Here is an 18,986-nt window from a genome sequence, read left to right as displayed (position 1 = left end):
ACGTCTATTTGTGCATACCTCTTTGAGTATGTACAAATCTTTATGCGACAAAGGAACCATTCAAATACAAACCTGCTCTTTTCCAAATCCAGCTGGAATTGGAGATAAAGCCCTGAGACTTTGATAGTGATAAACAGGGTTCCCACTCTAGGTCAAATGACTAATTACTTTATATATTTGTATGTTACATTTGTATATTTGTGTTTGTGTATTTACAAATACACGTCTATTTGTGCATACCTCTTTGAGTATGTACAAATCTTTATGCGACAAAGGAACCATAAAAGACCCACACATTTCTCAAATAGACAAAAAAAAAAAAAAAGCAACCTGCTCTTTTCCAAATCCAGCTGGAATTGGAGATAAAGCCCTGAGACTTTGATAGTGATAAACAGGGTTCCCACTCTAGGTCAAATGTTAAATCTCTCAACATTTCTAACTGCTACAATACAATACCCTAATATTCCACAACTTTCCCTTACTTTTCATGTCTGGAATAGACTTCATCAAAATTCCATGATATTCTTGAAATTCCATGATCTATAGGAACTCTGGATAAAAAATAAAAATCTAAACAGACAAATTTCTCTAGGTATTTTGTAAGAATACTCCTTGCATTTTCATGATTTATTCACACTATTTCTGTCTTCTATGTCTGGCTGCTGTTGTGAATGTTGTTAAGTATCTCAGTAAAAGGCAATGTTACTTGCTTTGACATACCACAGGGCGTAATCAAGTATAAGTATGCTAATTAGTTGCACTTTGTAACATGAAATGTGAGTTGGTTGTGTGTTTTTTTTTTCACAAAAGTGGCTTTGAAGGAATTAAGTGACATAGAACCTCCTTGTTAACACACCCAAACATTGCACTGACCCACTGTAAGACAGTGCACATGATATTAAATTAACTAAATAATTTTGCCTAGCAATTAAATTAACTTTAGTTTATGCCAGACGGACATGTTGCATGCATTATCCATCAAAAGAGTAAGAATGATTTATTTAGATAAAGTGGTTATCATACAGTAAACCTTAAGCTCTCACTGACCATTTTCCCTCCTGCAGAGGGAGCCAGTGACACCCTTCATGAAGCAGCCATAACAGCACACATTGTGAAGGACATTGCAGACATATTTACCTAGTAAATCTGAGCTAATGGTTAAATTTATAATGTATACTAGAATGAAGGTTCACCAGACCAGATAACTAAATTACATCTGAGGATTGTGAGGAAGGCAACATTGCACCAAGTGATGTGCAAGAAGTGTCAACATTACAATAGTTTGTTCATTAAGCATGGACTACACTCAGGCATCAGGGTTTCTCTATACCAGACAAAACATTCTCTCATGGGACCAGATTAAGGTCCAGTTCCATTTTAAAGTACTGAGAGAAAGCACTAATCATTTTCTACAGGAGAGAAATGTTTCCTCTTCATGCCAAAATAACTGCCGATTCATTACACTTCGCTGTAGCCATTTTAGTTAAATAAATACTAATACTGCTGTAGACACTTTCCTGGCTACCAGTGATAACCTTATTGGCCAGTGAAATATTCTTCTTTAAGTCCATGATGGCCAGGAATCTCTTACCTCTAAACTGGTGTTACATTAGTTTAACAAGTCTTCTGAAAAACTGCATGTCCTCACATGCCCACAGGACTGAAGGTATGCAACCACAGACAGAAATGGCCTGCAACCTCACAAATGGCTCTCCCGGTCAAGACATTTTATATTTTACCCACTTCTAAGCGAACCCACTTTATTAACTACTGGACAAAATAATTAACTAAGACTAAACTATAAATCAATGACTACAAACACATGGTGTGAACAGCTAAGGATATTTGGATAGAGTAGATTTATTTAAAAAGTTCCATATTTATTACAAAATGTAAAAATTCAGCTAAGCCAGGCCATCACAAGAACCAGAGGTGCTTTCCATAATTCCATGTTGAGTTTTCACATTTAAACTGGTTTTATTTTTAAGCACAAAATAAAAGGACCTGCTTGATGGGGTTGGAATATTCTTGAACTTTGTAAGTAAGCATGTTGGATACACACCATCCCCCACATACACACTAAAGTAGCCCATCTCATGAAACTCTGTCAAAGTTTACAGCAGACATGCAGAGTTCTAACCGGAGTGAGGGCGGACACGGGTTTACCGAAGACGGGAGAAAGGGAGAGGGGTGGTAAGCAGAATAAAGCAGTGTTTTTAATCGTCCTTGTCCTTGGCGCCGTGCTTGAGGATGCGGGTGAATTCCACATAGTTGAAGTTGCTTTTCTTGTCAATGGGTGCTTCTCTAAACAGCTCATCTACCTCCTCATCTGTGAAGCGATCGCCCATAGTGGTTAGCAGCTCCCGCAGGTAGTCCTCCTGAATGAAGCCTGCGAAGAGGACAAGACATAAGATTTCTATTATAAAACAAGTTAATGATGCCGCTGCCTCAAGTCTTTAGCAGAGGTTATAGGCCTAAACGTTTTAGCAATTTAGACACAAAATCCATCGAATGATTGAGAACAGTCAAATCACCAACTGATTTTACAATATGTCAAAGTGTACCAAAAATAAGCTGTACTTGATAAACTGACTGTTTTAACAGGTAGTTGTAAATCCAGGCAAGTTCCATGAAGTCAACATCTTAAATTAAACATCTTTCCATCAGAAAAAGAGCAAGTTGGAAGTTGTTAACTCGTCTCCACGGCTGCCACTAAAAGCCTCCTACGTGAATCGAGTTTAAACATGTACACCACTGAATTATCAACTGAATTTAATAACGGGCATCCTCCGATGTAAAACATGCGGCAACATACCACTGAGGAGGACAGAACAAGTCTAAAAAGCACACTGAAAGTTTACTAGATAAACCTCCCAAGAGTTCAAAGAAGAATTGAATGAGCTCATTCTGCAATCATCTGTTTATTGCACCTCAGAAATGATTACATGCAAAATAACCATTTAAATTGGAGAGAGAGAAACAAGTTTACAGTAGTCTACAGAGAAGACTTAACAGCACTACTATAGTGTTATCTAAATGTAATAACATTCTCCACACCAATGTGGGTCATCATCTCTGCAGATAATTTAGGGCAATAAGTCCTACTTTGAAAGTCAAATTAGTCACACCACTTTAGAGTCATGGTCTGAGCTTCTGCAAATGTAGTGACAACACTTCAACCACCAAACACATCATCCCCTTCAGGCGCTAAAAATTAAGTCTCGACACAATGGCATTAATAACCCCACTGAAATTCCTGAAGACCAGTTGATGACTATCTTTTTCCTTTTCAAATTAAAATACTGGTTCCTACCTGTGCCCTCCTCGTCGAAGCATGCGAAGGCATTTCTGATCACGTCCTCTGGATCTGTGCCATTCAGCTTCTCACCAAACATTGTGAGGAACATGGTGAAGTTGATGGGCCCTGGTGCTTCCATCATCATGGCCTCCAGGTACTCATCCGTTGGGTTCTTGCCTAGAGACACATATTTATGGATGGCAAATTACATAAGGCCATTTCAAAACGATGCAAGCATACCCCTTACCATGAAGTCAATTTAATTTCCATTCATCTGATGAAACGGCAAAACATAATGCCATGTGGCATCTCATGTGCAGGTGTTGACAACATTTAGTTTGAGACACTTTTTTAAAAAATTTTAAGTTACTCACCCAGAGATGCCAACATGTCATGCAAATCTTCCTTGTCTACAAATCCATCACGGTTCTGGTCAATCATGTTGAAAGCCTCCTTGAACTCCTGGATTTGTGACTGATCGAACATGGCGAAGACATTGGAGGTGGCGCGCTGAGGGCGCTTCTTGGTGGTCTTGGCCTTGGTCCTTTTGCTAGACATGTTGCTGTTTTGGTGTTCTTACCTGGTTGGAGTAATAAGACCAGTTTTAAATTAGTCTAAGCAAAATGTAATCAAATGCCTGAAAAGTAAAGTTTATTACTACACTTTGTTAGTATATTGACACATTTTTACAGGTAAAAAAGAAGAGGGTATGTCTAATGGCAGTAGCAAGCCACATGTCTTGGGAAGTCATAGACCAAACAATTCAAAAGCTTCAAGATGAAGCACTAATTCAGCCACACAAAATCAAGCACAGATGACATCCTGTGTATTAATCAACTAAAACCTGAACCTTCAGGACAGCTCTGCACAGTGTAGTTGTGCAAAACAAAATCCAAAACAAGCCCACTAGATAACATAATTACTTAAAGGATTTGAGTAGTCATGCCTAACAGAGCCTTGCTGCAGGAATCTAATAATGTGGCCTTGATTCCCTGTGGGATGCCACAGCAACTCTATAAAAGGCAAAAGAGCAACCACATCCAAAGCTTTGTTCTAACAGGACCACTTTAGACAGGAAAACTGGTGATGCGAAAATGGAGTCCTTATTCAGGCATGTTAGTGTTTCCCATGGGAAGCTGGGGGAGCAAGGGGTCTTTTCCCTCAGTAGGAGTCTGACAGAGCCTCTGAACTCTCATAGTTCAACTAGTGTTTTTGCCAGACAGACCGGTAGATTACTAGCTCACAGTGCAAGTATAGAAACTGGTAACGTTACTGATAAAGATATTACGTAATCGTTGTGTGGGGAGACACAAAGTCAACGTAACGTCAGCCTAATGGGAAGAGAATTATATGTTGTGAGTACAATAAAAGAAAGCGCGTCAAGTAACCTGGCGTCCTACATACAGAGCCCCTGAGAAGCCGAATATAGATGTGGATATTAGATCATGACCTAAATGGAAACTAGGTTCTCAGAATGTGGCACTTCTTGTTTGTGTCTAACACTCTTGAGTAGTTTAGCTTTTCGCATGTAAGCACACTCCAGACAAAAATCTCACCTTAAGAACGTACTAAATTAAAAACGTAATTTATGATCTAATCACGCGAAGAGATAGACAAGTCAGCTCACATTAAAGGCTAGCCACCTATCCTAGCCAAATGTTAGCTAGAATGCTACTTATTAAAACAACAGGAAATGTTGGGCCTCTTGCAACATTTCGTTAACCAGGTAACTTAAAGATTCACGAAGCGTTTGGGGGTTATAGTACTGCTACAACCGGTGGCAAATGTCCTTAAGTCGGCAATTTTAAGTCCTTCGATTTAAATTTAAAATAAATAAGGTTAGCATTTTACATTTTAAAACCACTGGATTGACAGGCTTAGGCTAGCATAATTACGTCAGCTAATGTCGGCTAACTACGCATCCTAGCTTGGTTTGCGGAGCTTGTAGGACCGGACAAGTTCTTAATTTTATATACACATATAGATGCGGCAATGTGTTTAACAAAAATGTCATTGTAAATCATTTTTACGACCGCTTACTGGTAAAGTAACTTAAAATATACTACAAGTCCATTCTGAATGATGCTTAACGCTATCGGATGTCCCTAAATATCGCAAACTAGCGTTAACAAGCTATCACATTTAACACTGGTTTCTTTTGCTAGCCTAAATGTGTTGCCAGAGATGACTTCTGTCAGGTAGAAACAATATTATACTGGTGATTAAATCAATATAAGGTAATACAAACTACAAGTTTCTATCATAATATGACACAAAGCTTAAACTCACACTTCGTCGAGAAACGGCTTTCACACAGGAGGCGCTGATCTTCTTCAACCACCGCCCTAACTTCCTGATATTGGTGTGGATTCCGCACAGGAAACGCAGACGATTCCAAATGCAGAGGACCTCAGTAGACTATACTAAATCTCTTATCCATCTTTATTTGTAAGTGCGATTAAATACAATTCCTAGTCAATTAAATGTATTTGCACAAGTATCGTTTACTTTGAATGAAGTAATATACAAATAAAGAAACACATATCTTAGCTTTATTTCATACAGTGCCCGACGCCCAAACACAATACCCCTATTACTTTTCTTTTAGTTCCTTCCCCTTTGCCCCACTCCCAACCTTGTGTCTACGTCTACATTCTTTCTACATGTCCTTTTACGGAGAACGAGAAACAGTTGGCTGAGCGCATCCCGAAAATTCATGATTAATGACGATGATACCATTTTTGAATCACTTAAATAAAGCTATTAGTTTATTTGAGTTTGTTTGTTAAAAAATGGAGTAGTTTCATCTTGTTGTATGATTCCCCCAAGGCCTTTATTTATTTGTTTGTTTGTTTGTATACATCAATCAGTAAATTCAATTTCAACAATCATTATGTGTACTTCAACAAGTAAGTTCAAGAAGTAGACTAATATATTTGTATAGCCTATAGGCCTACAGAAAAACAGGATGCAGAAAGACAAGGCCTACATTATTGTGATGACTCATTGTCCTTGATTAGAGACATTGCGCTAGCCTACTCACAGTGCTAACCCACATTTCATGCTACACCTGTTGGTCCAGCCCATGTCACATCTCTAAAATTAGTCATGTGATAGCATTTTAACTATAGAGACATTTCATTCAGTCAGCCAGGGGCTTTGGACTGGGGGTAAAACCACTACTGATTATAGGGGTCCAAGGGGAAACAGGCCCCTAGAAAAGTCTGGAATATATTTTATTTTACCTGGGTTGAGGAACATGGGGGCTCATCAGGACTGCCTATGCAGGACCCCAGGATATTGTGCTATGTCCCTGCATTCAGTATACTTATTGAGGGACAGGCAAGCATATGTCCAAAGTATGATTTTTATTTTTTTTAACTCCATTTATGCTCATTTGATTTTAAGAAAACCTGTAGGATAGGCCTAATGTTCATAAGCTATATAATAGCTGAGCAAAAACATGACTATTTGATAAGCATAATCAGCTTATCAAAAAGTTGAGCCAGATCACTTTTTTGGGCACCATATGTCGATTTGACTATACACATGCTATGGTTTCAATTGTTTATGAGCATACATGTGCTGTGGCCTATGCATTATTTTGAATTCTGTATTGCCTTGGCTATGGATTGAAAAAACCTTCTATCTCACCTTCTCCCCAACAACTATATCCCTTAATTCCATGTCAAATTAGTCACACCACTTTAGAATCATGGTCTGAGCTTCTGCAAATGTAGTGGCAACAACTTCAGGCACCAAACACGTCATCCCCTTCAGGCGCTAAAAGTTACACAAAGCTGCACCCACTTTGTCACTAGTGGCCAGCTTGGTGGAGGAGTTCAAATGTGCTAAGACCAGTTTGGAGATGACTGTCAGAAGGATATAATCAAGAACAGTGCCCCATCAATGAAAACACGGAAGAAGTGTAATGAAGCATTTAAGCATGCTCAATGCGCACAGTGGAAAAACCAGGCTTTGGTCTTGGTGGCAATTTGATAGCATGGGGTAAGCACAGCTTACACCACAGGAGACAAATGGTTTTGTTCCCAATCACAAAGATAGGCTAGGCGATTAACAGCAGCCTCTCAAGCAAAACAAGGGCAATGATGAACTGGTGTGATGTTGAGAAGTGGAATATCAGCAGGAGAGAAAATGGGCCATAGATGCTCATTATGGGATGCCCTTATGATGTTCTTACTCTACAGAAACTCAGTCAATGGGTTGGTGAAAACAGAAACGGCAAGGTATGTATGGGTCAGGGCGCATATTCATGCAGGCCAGTTGTATTGTCTTATGGTTTCAATGTTTCCAACTTAGAAATTATGGATGTTGGGGTCTCTGATCATTTTTTAATTTTTTGAATCTATTTTGTTTTGTCCCCCTGTATCTGCCCCTAAGTCCTATTCCTTTGCTCGTTCTATTAATTCCACCACAGCCACAACATTCTCTAATTCTTTCATCCTCTCTCACTCACCTACTATCTCTGTTGCTATTTCTACCTGCTCTGACATTGAAGAATTAGGCACTCTCTTTAATGCATCTTGTCTTAAGACCTTAGACGGTGTTGCCCCACTAAAACAAAAGCGTGTCAAAACTATCACCACTCTATGGTTAAATGCCACGACCCGTTCTGTCAGGAAATCTTGCAGGAAAGCAGAGCGCAAATGGAAAAAAGAGAAGCTTCAGGTCTTCTATGACCTTTTCAGAGATTCTCTAAAGACCTACCAAAACTCTGTTGAGGCAGCAAAGGTTGAGTATTATGCTCAGCTTATCAACAATAATGCTCATAGGCCAAAAGTTTTATTTAATACCATTAATTCTATTTTAAATCCTGCCTCTGCGTCATCTACTCTTGCCCCTTCAACAGAAATCTGTGAGAAGTTCCTCAACTTCTTCATCGATAAAATTGACAAAATAAAATCTCAAATCTCACCTCCGGATTCGGATCCCTCAGTGATAGAACTTTCACCTAGCTGCCTCCAACAGTTTCAGGCTATATCTTCCTCCCAGCTTTCTGAGGTGGTCTCCTATATGAAATTTACATCCTGCCACTTAGATGTTTTACCTGCACGCCTTTTTAAAGAAGTTTTTACCATCATCTGCCCTCTTGTATTGGCCATAATTAATCACTCACTAACCAATGGAGTGGTCCAGTCAGGTTTTAAACATGCAATTGTGCAACCTTTACTGAAGAAACCTAGCCTTGAGCCCAGTGACCTGAAGAAATATAGGCCTATTTCTAAATTACCTTTTCTGTCAAAGATACTAGAAAAAGTTGTGTCCTCTCTCAGTTGAGTCCTCTCTCAGGTTTCTTCTTATCTGAGTGAGTTCAATATATGTGATAAATTCCTATCAGGTTTTAGATCTCTGCATAGCACTGAATCGGCCTTGCTTAAAGTCCAAAACGACATTCTCTTAGCAGTTGATTCTGGATCTTGCGCCCTCTTGGTGCTTTTTGATCTGAGTGCAGCATTTGACACCATCAGCCATAACATCCTATTAAAACGCTTGGAGGATGAAGTTGGTCTCCAGGGTTCTGCTTTGCAATGGTTCTCTTCTTATCTTAGTGATAGATCATTTTCAGTTAGTTTAGGCAATTTCTCCTCTTCCTCTGCCCCTATAAAGTGTGGTGTTCCTCAGGGTTCCCTTTTGGGCCCTCTTTTATTCTCTCTTTATATGCTACCCCTTGGCTCAATTTTTAAAAAGTATAACATTCAGTATCACTGCTAGGCAGATGACACTCAGTTTTACCTGCCTGTTAACAGTAATGGCATTTGTTTTTTGTAGAATATTTTTAACTGTCTCAGTGATGTCAAATGCTGGATGGCAAGACATTTTCTTCAACTGAACGAAACTAAAACTGATATAATTATCAGTCATTATTATCATTAAATTTGGCCTTCCAAGTGATGTTTCTATTTTGAAAAATGCACTAGGACCTCTCTCTGCAAACTGCCACAGTGAAGTCAAGAATCTTGGGGTTTTCTGTGACTCCTCTTTAAATTTTAATAAGCAAGTAAATAGTGTGGTCAAAGGCAGCTTTTTCCAGTTAAGAACCATTGCAAAACCGAAGCCCTTTCTGTCCTTCTCTGATCTTGAAACTCTTATAGGCCTACATGCTTTCATAATATCTAGACTAGATTATTGTAATTCATTACATGCAGGCCTGACTCTCAAAGGACCTCAGCTAGTTCAAAATGCAGCAGCTAGATTATTAAGTGGCTCTAAGAAACGTTAGCAACTCCTGGCTAAGCTGCACTGGTTACCTGTGGAGCACAGAGTTAATTTTAGAATTTTACTTTTTGTCTTCAAAGCCCTAAGTGGTTTGGCACCTAGTTACATATGTGACCTACTAATTCCGTACAGCACTCCAAGATCACTTAGGTCTTCATCTCAGAATCTTCTCTATATCCCCAAAACACGCCTTAAAACTAAGGGTGATAGAGCCTTCTCTGTTGTTGCCCCCCAACTCTGGAATAGTCTACCTGTACATATTGAGTCCTCTCCAACCATTGACTGCTTTAAGTCTAACTTAAAGACTTTCATTTTCTCCCAAGACTTTAATCTACCTTAATACCCCCCACACACACACACACACTTTATTCTTTATTTTATTTTTGACCAATTTGTTTATTATTTCAATTATTTATGTATTTTCCCCCCATGTTATGTTATTATTGTTGTTGTACCATTGTCATTGTTTTATGTTTGATTGTAAGCACTGGTTCAACTCAGTTGTTTTTAAATGTGCTATAGAAATAAAGTTGATTTGACTTGACTTGACTTGACTTGATTAGTAAACTAGTTTGACCCATACAGGGTTGCTACACGTCGTTACCTAATCATTTGCGTACTACTTGAGAACAAGGGGGCCTAGGTTATCTTTTTGCCGATTAGTGACAGATAAAGGAGAATTTATTTTGTGGAAGGACAGAAAACAGGACATTGGGCAAATACAAGTTATGCAGGAATATGGGGCAAAGCACTGTATTTGAAACTCATGGTGGATGTTGGATGACAACTGTAAGTTCCACAGTGTTGTAACTACTTTTAGACCAGACATGATGCAGTATCCGAGCGCATCCAGGGATGGATTACTGCACAGGCCTACCGGGCCCAGGCCCAGGGGCCCAAGGGGTCAGGGGGCCCTGAAGCCCAAGACTTTGCATGGAATCATTGCCTCAATATCAACAAATCAGGATGCATAGGCTATGAATCTGGTTGAATTTAGTATTGGCCATCCCCAAAATGCACCCCCCCCCTCCCACATATACGACAATACGTGGGGGCCCTTAATACATCTGGGCCCAGGGGCCCGAAAGTTCATAATCCGCCCATGCGCGCATCGCCTACTTTATTGAGCTAACTATTGAAAGTTGAAGCCATGAAAGTTAAAGTATGCAGAAGTAAGGGAACAAGGCTGGCAAGCACACACAAGACCAATAGTCAGTCACAACACTTCTGTTAGGCTGCTTTAGTTTTTGACAACTGAAAAAGAGTTGGCTACGGCTCATACAACAAGATGGCCAGCATATTATGTTGGTCTGACTATATTGACCATGAATTGAGTGGAAAATCTTTATCACCCAACCCAAAGGCAGATTGGATATGCTGCATTGATCACTTTCTTGGCCTACACCCCTACCCCCACCTCACCCCAATTCTGATCAAAAAAAATTGGGAGTATTATCTTATCCAAGATGCCTTGAGTCCTGTATTATTGTTCAACCTAATGATTTCTGCACGTTTTTGTTAGCACAAACAACGAGGTAGCCACTAGAGGGAGCATCTTCATCAGAAAGTGGAGTAAATGCCCTCTCATGTTCTGCTGGTCATTTACAGTAATAGTCTACCACTAACTACTAACAATCATCAACCCCAGTATCTTGAATTCTGCTTCTTCTTTGACTGATTCATGGTCATGACAACATGGTAGGTGTTAGGAAGAGTCAGGAAATAAACAGATAGTATCAGAAACAATTACTTCCACTGATGAAAATTCTAATTTCCCATCCACTAAAGAAGTTAGCACAGTAGTATGCATGGTGTGGGAGATAGTTTACACCGTGCATTTGTCCTCAGACTAAATTGAACTGCTGGTAGTCAGGAGGTTAAAAGGTTCTGTTTGCATGGTATAAAACTTAGGCTACCAAAGAACAAAGCGACTGAGAACATTCAGTGTGACATTGGCAGCAATGAAACAGACTAGTTTATAGCAGCAGATGGTGGGTCCATTTGGACACAGGATGTGAGACAGGTAAGGAGGCGAGGGGGGATACTGATAAGGGTGGCAAAAATAGATCTGCACTCACACAGAGTGGATGATTATATAAGGGATCATTTCAACATTCTTGGGGAAGTTAGATGTTGATGTGGAAAGTAGAGTTTTGTACAAAACCTGTGTGCTCTCCATAAAAGGACAAGAACATAACAGCTGTAGAAAAGTCAAATTTGAGGGTATTCCTTAACTGTCGTTAGCTTGACAATGACATCTGTGGTTCACTAGCTTGCATTTCACTAGCATTTTAGCACTTTTCAAGACACCCAAAGCGGGTTGCTTCATGATTTCCTTTCATCCACCTGGGTGGAGTGGAATTTGTGTGTCTGCACTTCACCCACTCAAAGCAAGGAAGAATATAGCTTACTTCTGCTTCTGGATGTGTAGCCTACTGCGGGGTGGTTGGTTTCACATGCTTTGACTGACATGGACATCCACTGACTGAACACTCCACACTGATTTTGTGCCAAAATAGCAGATGATAGTCAAGTCTGACTTTTGTTGAATTGGCAAAAGAAAAACGAACCATAGAAGCATCTTAATCAACTGATCATCAATGTTGTTTGTCTATAGCCTGTATCAGTGAATAAGATTATACTGAATAAATAACGACAAGTCTTCATCCACTTTTATTGATAATATCAAACTGTCTGATAAATTAATAACTTTAAAAATGTTGTATTTGTTATTTCCTTTGAATAGACATTCTCTTACAGAAAAAAGTACACACATTCGAAAACACGCACACATACACACAGAAAAGAATCAATGTACTGCCTCAGAACACACTCCAAACCATCTCTTTCTCTCTCTCTCTCTCTCTCTCTCTGTCATAGTGTTACATTGAATACTCTTCAGTGACATTTTCCATGTGATCTATGGGCTGATATTGACAGACAGGTAATTGAGGCTTAACCGTCTGTTAACAATAATCTCTCAGATATGATATACTCATCATCCAGTGTCCTTTGATGTTCAAGGAGATTGACAAAGAGAAATGTACTCTCTTGCACGCACACACACACACACACACACACACACACACACACACACACACACACACACACACACACACACACACACACACACACACACACACACACACACACACACACACCTACCTACAGTATAAGCATATTGACACTTTAATGTCAGCAGGCCACATTAAATAATTTTGTAAATAACATATATAATTGGATGGGTGTCTTTAAACCATAGTCTTTTCCTTCCTTCACCCAATTTATGCCTTTAATGACAATCAAGTACCATATTAAGCACTGGCTCCTTATGAGACAACAGGCACAACAGCAGAGAGTATGTTACTCAGCGAATGGGTGGAGTGGGGTTCAGGTTTGTGTGTGTGTGCGTGTGTTAACAGTATAGCACGTGGCCTTGTCTCGTGCAAAACAGAAAAAAAATGACATCCAAAGAAAGACACACAGATGACATAGACACCCACACATACTCTCTGTCTGATGGCATGTGTTGTATGTGACAGAGGTAACAATAGCTTGTCTAAAGTTAGTTTCAACCACAGCTGAGTCCCAGGCAGTAAAAGAGATAAGCTCAGCATCAACCAGTGGTCTCCCCTAACCCCTAGCAATATGATATTGGAATACAATGAGAATGTTAAATACATCTTAAATTTAAAGAAAATAATTGTTGTTCTTAGTGACAGGACAGCTAGCAGAAATATAACAATACCTAGAGAAACATCAAATAGGTGCACTGTTGAATACAAATAGTGTGGTCCACTAACAGGGATGATTAAAGGACTGCTTTGACAGTGTATTCTTTTAAAATCACCCTATAATTAGGCTTTTAAGACTAATAATAAAAAGGCTTTAAAGTATTTTAACTAGGCTTTTAAGGCTAAGTAATTAAACTATTTTGTAGTTTTAAATAATAATAATAATAATAATAATAATATATTATTAATTATAATATTAATAATAATAATTGTAATTGTTTATTGTTATTACTTATTTAATTGTTTGTAATTATCTTTTATTTTTATTCACTTACATTCACTATTTACTGTATGTATTTATATTTCCATATTTTAAGTTTTATCTATTTTATCTGTTGTTTGGTTATGACATGTCTGTTGTGCTATTCTCTTTTTTTGGAGCACATGTGTGCTTGCAACATGAAATGTGCTATATAAAGTTGACTTGACTTGGCAGGGAATGGGCTAAAATGAAGCACAAAACTGATAGCTGCCTCTGGGAGCCATTGTGGAATTGGGTGATGATGATGGCACAGGTGAGAAATATAGTTTGTTTTTATCTTCAGCACATTCATGTCTGAATTGTTTAAATTCTCACATGTTATTATTACAGTAAGTGAGTCTGAGGACCAGACCCAGGGGCCAGGGCTGATTCAGAGTCAGCTGTCAATATGCAAGAGGGAATAGGCTACTAATTTAATTTCATGACCAAAGCCACAGTTGGTGCTCTGCTTTAACGAAGACGTAGGCCATTATCTTGACCTATCGAATTAAACTGAACGGACCTATGCCAGCGCCTAAGGCTGTCAACCAGCCGGCATTTGGCTGATTTGACCTCTGGGGGCATGGAAACCCAAGTTTACAGATTGAACTATCGAGGCTCCCTCCCTGCACCGGTGTGCGTTCAGCCAGTTAGTTGAGAGGTGAGATAGCCTTGCCTCTTCACTCTCGGCTATATTTAACGGTCTCTCTGGCCATACAAGGACTTGACTGTGGCTTCGACATTCCGCCGAGCGCCAACATTATTTTTGTTGTGTAGACGGCAGCCCTGTCCACTACGTCCGTACCTTCTTGTGGCTTTGCGTGGATTTCAAGGCTTGGTTGCTAGCACCCGGAGTTGGACAACTCATAGCGCGGCTTTCAGCGGCTCAAAGTCACTTTGGACTAGGTGAGAAAAAATATGATTAATTATGTTGCCCTGACTAATAATGAAAGAATGATTATTTCTAAAACGATAAACATTATGTCTATGAACAAGTGATGGAACATGAAATATATTGAACCATTCAGCTGGCTAATATTAGCCTACTGTGTGGCTGTCAGTTTTGATCTCGTCCACTGATATTATTGTGCATGTTGAATGTGAATGCATGTACTGATGGAAGAGGAATTCCATATTCACAGGCTCTTGAGAAGAAACTGGTTATCTAGGCCTACATATTCCTATTATCAAACCCTCTAACCTAAATTTGCATTATTCTCATGTTCTCATATGAAAAAAAATATATAAATATAGCATACATTTATTTCTAAATCTTTGATCATAATGAACATCACATTGACAAGAAATTGATTAACAAACTCTCAACAAGTAGTTAATGGAGCTACACAAGCATCTAAAAAGAAATCTTGGAGAATGTACTTAAGCCATCATAACTTAGTCCATCCATCTTTTCAAGCAATAATAATAATAATAATAATAAATGTTTAAAATTGCCTGTCTATTGACAGAGGTCCTGTCTGGTAATGCCACTGACCAGTATTCTCCATTACCAGTGAGAGAAACATAGGTTTCAGGTAGTTTGTGGATACAGTTTTGGATTGGGAAGACCGTGCAGGATGTCAGGATCATTGCCATTCTATCAGAAACACCACCGACACTATGATCGTGGATATCGTAGTCGGGAGACCCAGTCTGCTATCAGCCAATACCAGCAGAGCTCCAGCAGCTACTCCGCCCACAGCAAGAGCAGCTCTAAGGGGTAAGAGGGTGTAATCCAGCAGGGCATGGACCCTCCCCGAAACTCAACTCCCATCTCATAATTCTAGTCAACTCCCTAAACATGCATCGACCTTTCCTATCCACTTCAGAGACTACCTTCCTTAAATCGCTATATTTCCTTCCTCCTCCTTTTACCAGCACCCCCAGAACCCAATCCTTTCACAAAAGATAACAACAAAGCATTAATATGTCTGTGAATACTGCATGTCTGCATGTGAATTCCCTCTGTGCTGCTCATATGGTGCTTTGAACTGAACCTCACTGCTCCCCTAATCAAGCTCCTGTCTGACCTATAGTAAAGGTGGTATTTCATATTATGGGTCTGGTGTTTAGCTAAACCTTTGTGTTGGAAGGTTTGTCTTTGATTTGCTTTTCATTGATCTTCCATGGCATTCTAGCAGATGCTAAAGCAAGTAGCTGATTGGGTTGCTTTGATGAGGGAGTGTGGTGTTGTGTCTTGTTATGGCATATGCACACAGTGAAATATTAGTCCCTGATATGTGTGCAGATGCCAGTGGTTTATATGTTGTGGTTACAGTTTATATGCTTACCTTGATTTTGTGCATGTAATTTTTGCATATGTTTTTTATTTATTTATTTATTTATTTTTATTCAAAATTTAAGCTTTGTTGCTTTACCACTCATGCATACACACACTCATATGCATAGCCACACCACCACTGTGTTGTTGCCCACTTTTTCCATATATCACTTTGGTATTTATAGAGTGGAGCATCTGGTTAGTGGAGAGATTTGTTTCAATGCTGTCTAAGTGAATCTCTGAATTTCCTTTGATAGACAGCACATCTTTAATTTGTTAATACTCATTGTCTAGAAAGTTAATTCTTTGGCTGCATTGTTGTACCAGATTAGCTTTTTTAAAATTGAAAATTTTCGGTCCATTCCCCTGTCCCCAACTAAACCAGGCATGGTAAACACCCAAGGTGCTGAAACGATTAGAACATAAGTGGCCTACTGTGACATAATATTTATAACACTTCCATATGTCTGGGCGACAGATCCCATTTCCTTCTTGCACATGGCTAATTATTTTTGGCTGTTTAGAAAAGCTTTCTAAAGGGTTGTAGTTTTTGAAAAGTAAAATTGAGCTGAAATATAGCAGAATAAAGGTAATATATTTTTGAATGAACATGTACAACGATAACTGTATAGTCAATATTAATGTAAGGCAGGTGTTTTAAAAGAAAGGTCCAGTGAAGTTAATATTCTATCGGTTCATAATCCTTTAACAATGGATATTTATTTTGGCAGTTGGCACATAATTAAAAATTGAATGTTCAAATGAAAAAACAATCAGTTGGTGAGAGTCAATGCCAGTGCCAGTGAGAGTGGATATGGAACGTCTATTTACAAGGTCTTTCTGGTTGGTGGTGTCTTTTTTATAGATTCAGTTGACTTTATTAGTGTTTCCCTTTACCCTCCTGTCACCTCAGCCTTGAACCTGGATAGAGTGTTAAAGAGCAGTGAAAGGTCTTAAGGTCTGATCTGGTCATGGACATATAGACATGGAGGACCATAGGACATGTTAAGTCATCATTCCTGCTTCTTTACTGGGACAAGTCAGACAACAGAGTGCTATAAATTAAGATCTGGACAATAATTGGGATGCCTGGATTTATTTTGACAATATGAGAACGAATATTACTTTCACAGGCAGCGTTCATGACCCTTAAGACATATTTTTTTCAGTCTTTGATTACTCAGAGTCAGATTTGAGCATTAGCTTTAGTTTATTAAGAACTGAAACATAATCCTAAATGTAACAAAGGAGACACATTAAGCATTTGTTGATATTGCATGATGCCCTGAAGACATTTTGTCAGTTGTTAGGGAGTTCGTTCCATGTTGTGAATGGGCACTTAATAATTCTGGCGTTCCCATGGTGAAAGGAGAGCTCCTGTACTCATGATCCATCATGAAGCATTCCGACCTGAGTCTGGAAAGGGAGATGGCCATGAGGGTCAGGGCCCTGTTCTGTTGTGGAGAGGTGGTAAGAGTGGCAGTCTCCTCCAGCCCACCTGCTGCTATACCGCTGTGCTTCTAACTTTGGGGAGCTGCTGGATTATTGTGGTATGGCATTGTAACGTTTCCTGGTCTTGTTTGCTGCAGAGAATGTGACACAAAGCTTAAGGGGAAATTGCAAATGGAACATGTGAATGAAAATCTGAATTTGACTCTCTGTAGTCATTGTTATTATAGGATGGTTTCATGTGAATCAGGGGCCTCAGATTATAATTGGAAGTACTTACCTACCTTTTGAAATATTCCTGATCAGGAATTGTATAAAATGTTTTTTACAACACCTCGTATATTGTGATTTATCTCATTGCGCTATTGTAGCCTACATATATTCTTCCATTTAGGACTCTGTTCGGGACATACACATACACAAATGATCAAATGACCCACTCAATCACCCACACACACACAGACACAAATATAGATAGATAGATAGATAGATAGATAGATAGATAGATAGATAGATAGATACTTTATTGATCCCCAAGGGGAAATTCAATATGTGTACTGACATTCCAATAGTTTGTAATTTACCTCTGATGCATCTTAACAGTTTCAGTAGGCATTTAGTATTTGTAACCCTCACTGTGTGTGTGTATGTGTCAGAGAACAGAGACATGTGTGGTGGTTGTGAGGTTGTGTGGCCGTGGTTGTGAGAATAAAATATGACCTTGGATAGCAACAGTTATTTGTTATATTTCAATTAAGACTGAATTAAAGGATTAAGTATAAGTATATATACTTTTTTGATCCCGTGAGGGAAATTTGGTCTCTGCATTTAACCCAATCGGTGAATTAGTGAAACACAAACAGCACACAGTGTACACACAGTGAGGTGAAGCACACACTAATCCCGGCGCAGTGAGCTGCCTGCTACAACGGCTTCGAGGGGAGCAGTGAGGGGTTAGGTGCCTTGCTCAAGGGCACTTCAGCCGCAGCCCACTGGTCGGGGCTCGAACCGGCAACCCTCCGGTTACAAGTCCAGAGTGCTAACCACGGCTGCCCAAATTATTATTTATTTTAACTTATTTATTTCAACTTACTCTGTCAGCTGGTGATGATCAAATGTTTTTCTCTCGGTCTGTGTTAAAGCATATTTGATATTCAGAGAACTATTGATGTGATGATTGATTGGGTTTCATGTCTTTGAGAGCACCAGTCAACTGAGGGCACTAACTCTTCCCTACTTCACCCGATTAATTCTGAATAATTCCTCCATCTTCATTCCTTGATTCTCCTCCACCTTTGGCTGCTAAAGCTTCCAACCCCATTCCCCTCTTCCCATTCATCCTACAAGATGTATTTTCCATGTATGCGCATTATACATACCAGTGTACACCAGCACATGCAGTATGATCATATGCTATGTACCACTGTAGTCTTGCAGCAACCTTCTCTGCTCTGGATGAGAGCAGACTGAGTCCACTGCCCAAGCGGGCGAAGCCCACCTACCTGGCCATGGATAAGGAGAACCAGATCATCGGCTATGTAGTGCCCATCTTCAGGGGCAGGTAATGACCACTGCAGGAGCTGGCTGCTTACTGAAGCCAGCAGCTTCCAGTGTAATTTCGGACTTACAGGGAAGCTACACCAGGCGCGTAACTGAAGCGTTCCGTTCATGACTCGTAAAATCCAT

General features: G+C 39.4%; 2 protein-coding genes across 8 annotated transcripts in view; one reads left to right on the top strand and one right to left on the bottom strand.

The window, feature by feature from the left end:
* Positions 1-1,840: 1,840 nt before the first annotated feature.
* On the bottom strand, positions 1,841-5,693 carry myl12.1 (myosin, light chain 12, genome duplicate 1). Its single transcript, XM_048266472.1, has 4 exons — positions 5,588-5,693; positions 3,673-3,878; positions 3,314-3,475; positions 1,841-2,389 (listed from the first exon to the last, which is right to left on the bottom strand). Exons 2-4 carry the CDS (start codon positions 3,854-3,856, stop codon positions 2,217-2,219), a joined length of 519 nt encoding a protein of 172 aa, XP_048122429.1. The 5' UTR covers positions 3,857-3,878; positions 5,588-5,693; the 3' UTR covers positions 1,841-2,216.
* Positions 5,694-14,305: 8,612 nt separating this feature from the next.
* myom1b (myomesin 1b) overlaps positions 14,306-18,986 on the top strand; it is a 28,385-nt gene continuing 23,704 nt past the window's right edge. For 4 of the 7 annotated variants that reach the window (XM_048267079.1, XM_048267078.1, XM_048267080.1 and 1 more), the window contains exons 1-3: positions 14,308-14,476; positions 15,085-15,290; positions 18,730-18,861. In XM_048267079.1, the coding sequence (XP_048123036.1) occupies positions 15,148-15,290; positions 18,730-18,861 (275 nt within the window). In that variant the 5' untranslated portion in view covers positions 14,308-14,476; positions 15,085-15,147. Of the gene's footprint in view, positions 14,477-15,084; positions 15,291-18,729; positions 18,862-18,986 lie in introns of all 7 variants that reach the window. The other 3 variants (XM_048267081.1, XM_048267083.1, XM_048267084.1) reach the window with 3 other exon arrangements.

The sequence above is a fragment of the Alosa alosa genome, chromosome 16 (assembly GCF_017589495.1).
Source record: "Alosa alosa isolate M-15738 ecotype Scorff River chromosome 16, AALO_Geno_1.1, whole genome shotgun sequence".
NCBI classification, from domain to species: Eukaryota; Metazoa; Chordata; class Actinopteri; order Clupeiformes; family Clupeidae; genus Alosa; species Alosa alosa.
The sequence above is the reverse complement of the archived record's forward strand: the minus strand, read 5'-3'. Positions and strand labels throughout refer to the sequence as shown.

What these genes read in the sequence shown, in the direction of transcription:
- myl12.1 (XM_048266472.1), bottom strand. Translation starts at nt 3,856, where the DNA reads ATGTCTAGCAAAAGGACCAAGGCCAAGACCACCAAGAAGCGCCCTCAG. An exon ending in TGACATGTTGGCATCTCTGG is followed by an intron (nt 3,476 to 3,672) that starts GTGAGTAACTTA and finishes ATGTGTCTCTAG; the next exon opens with GCAAGAACCCAACGGATGAG. An exon ending in CTTCGACGAGGAGGGCACAG is followed by an intron (nt 2,390 to 3,313) that starts GTAGGAACCAGT and finishes TCCTCTTCGCAG; the next exon opens with GCTTCATTCAGGAGGACTAC.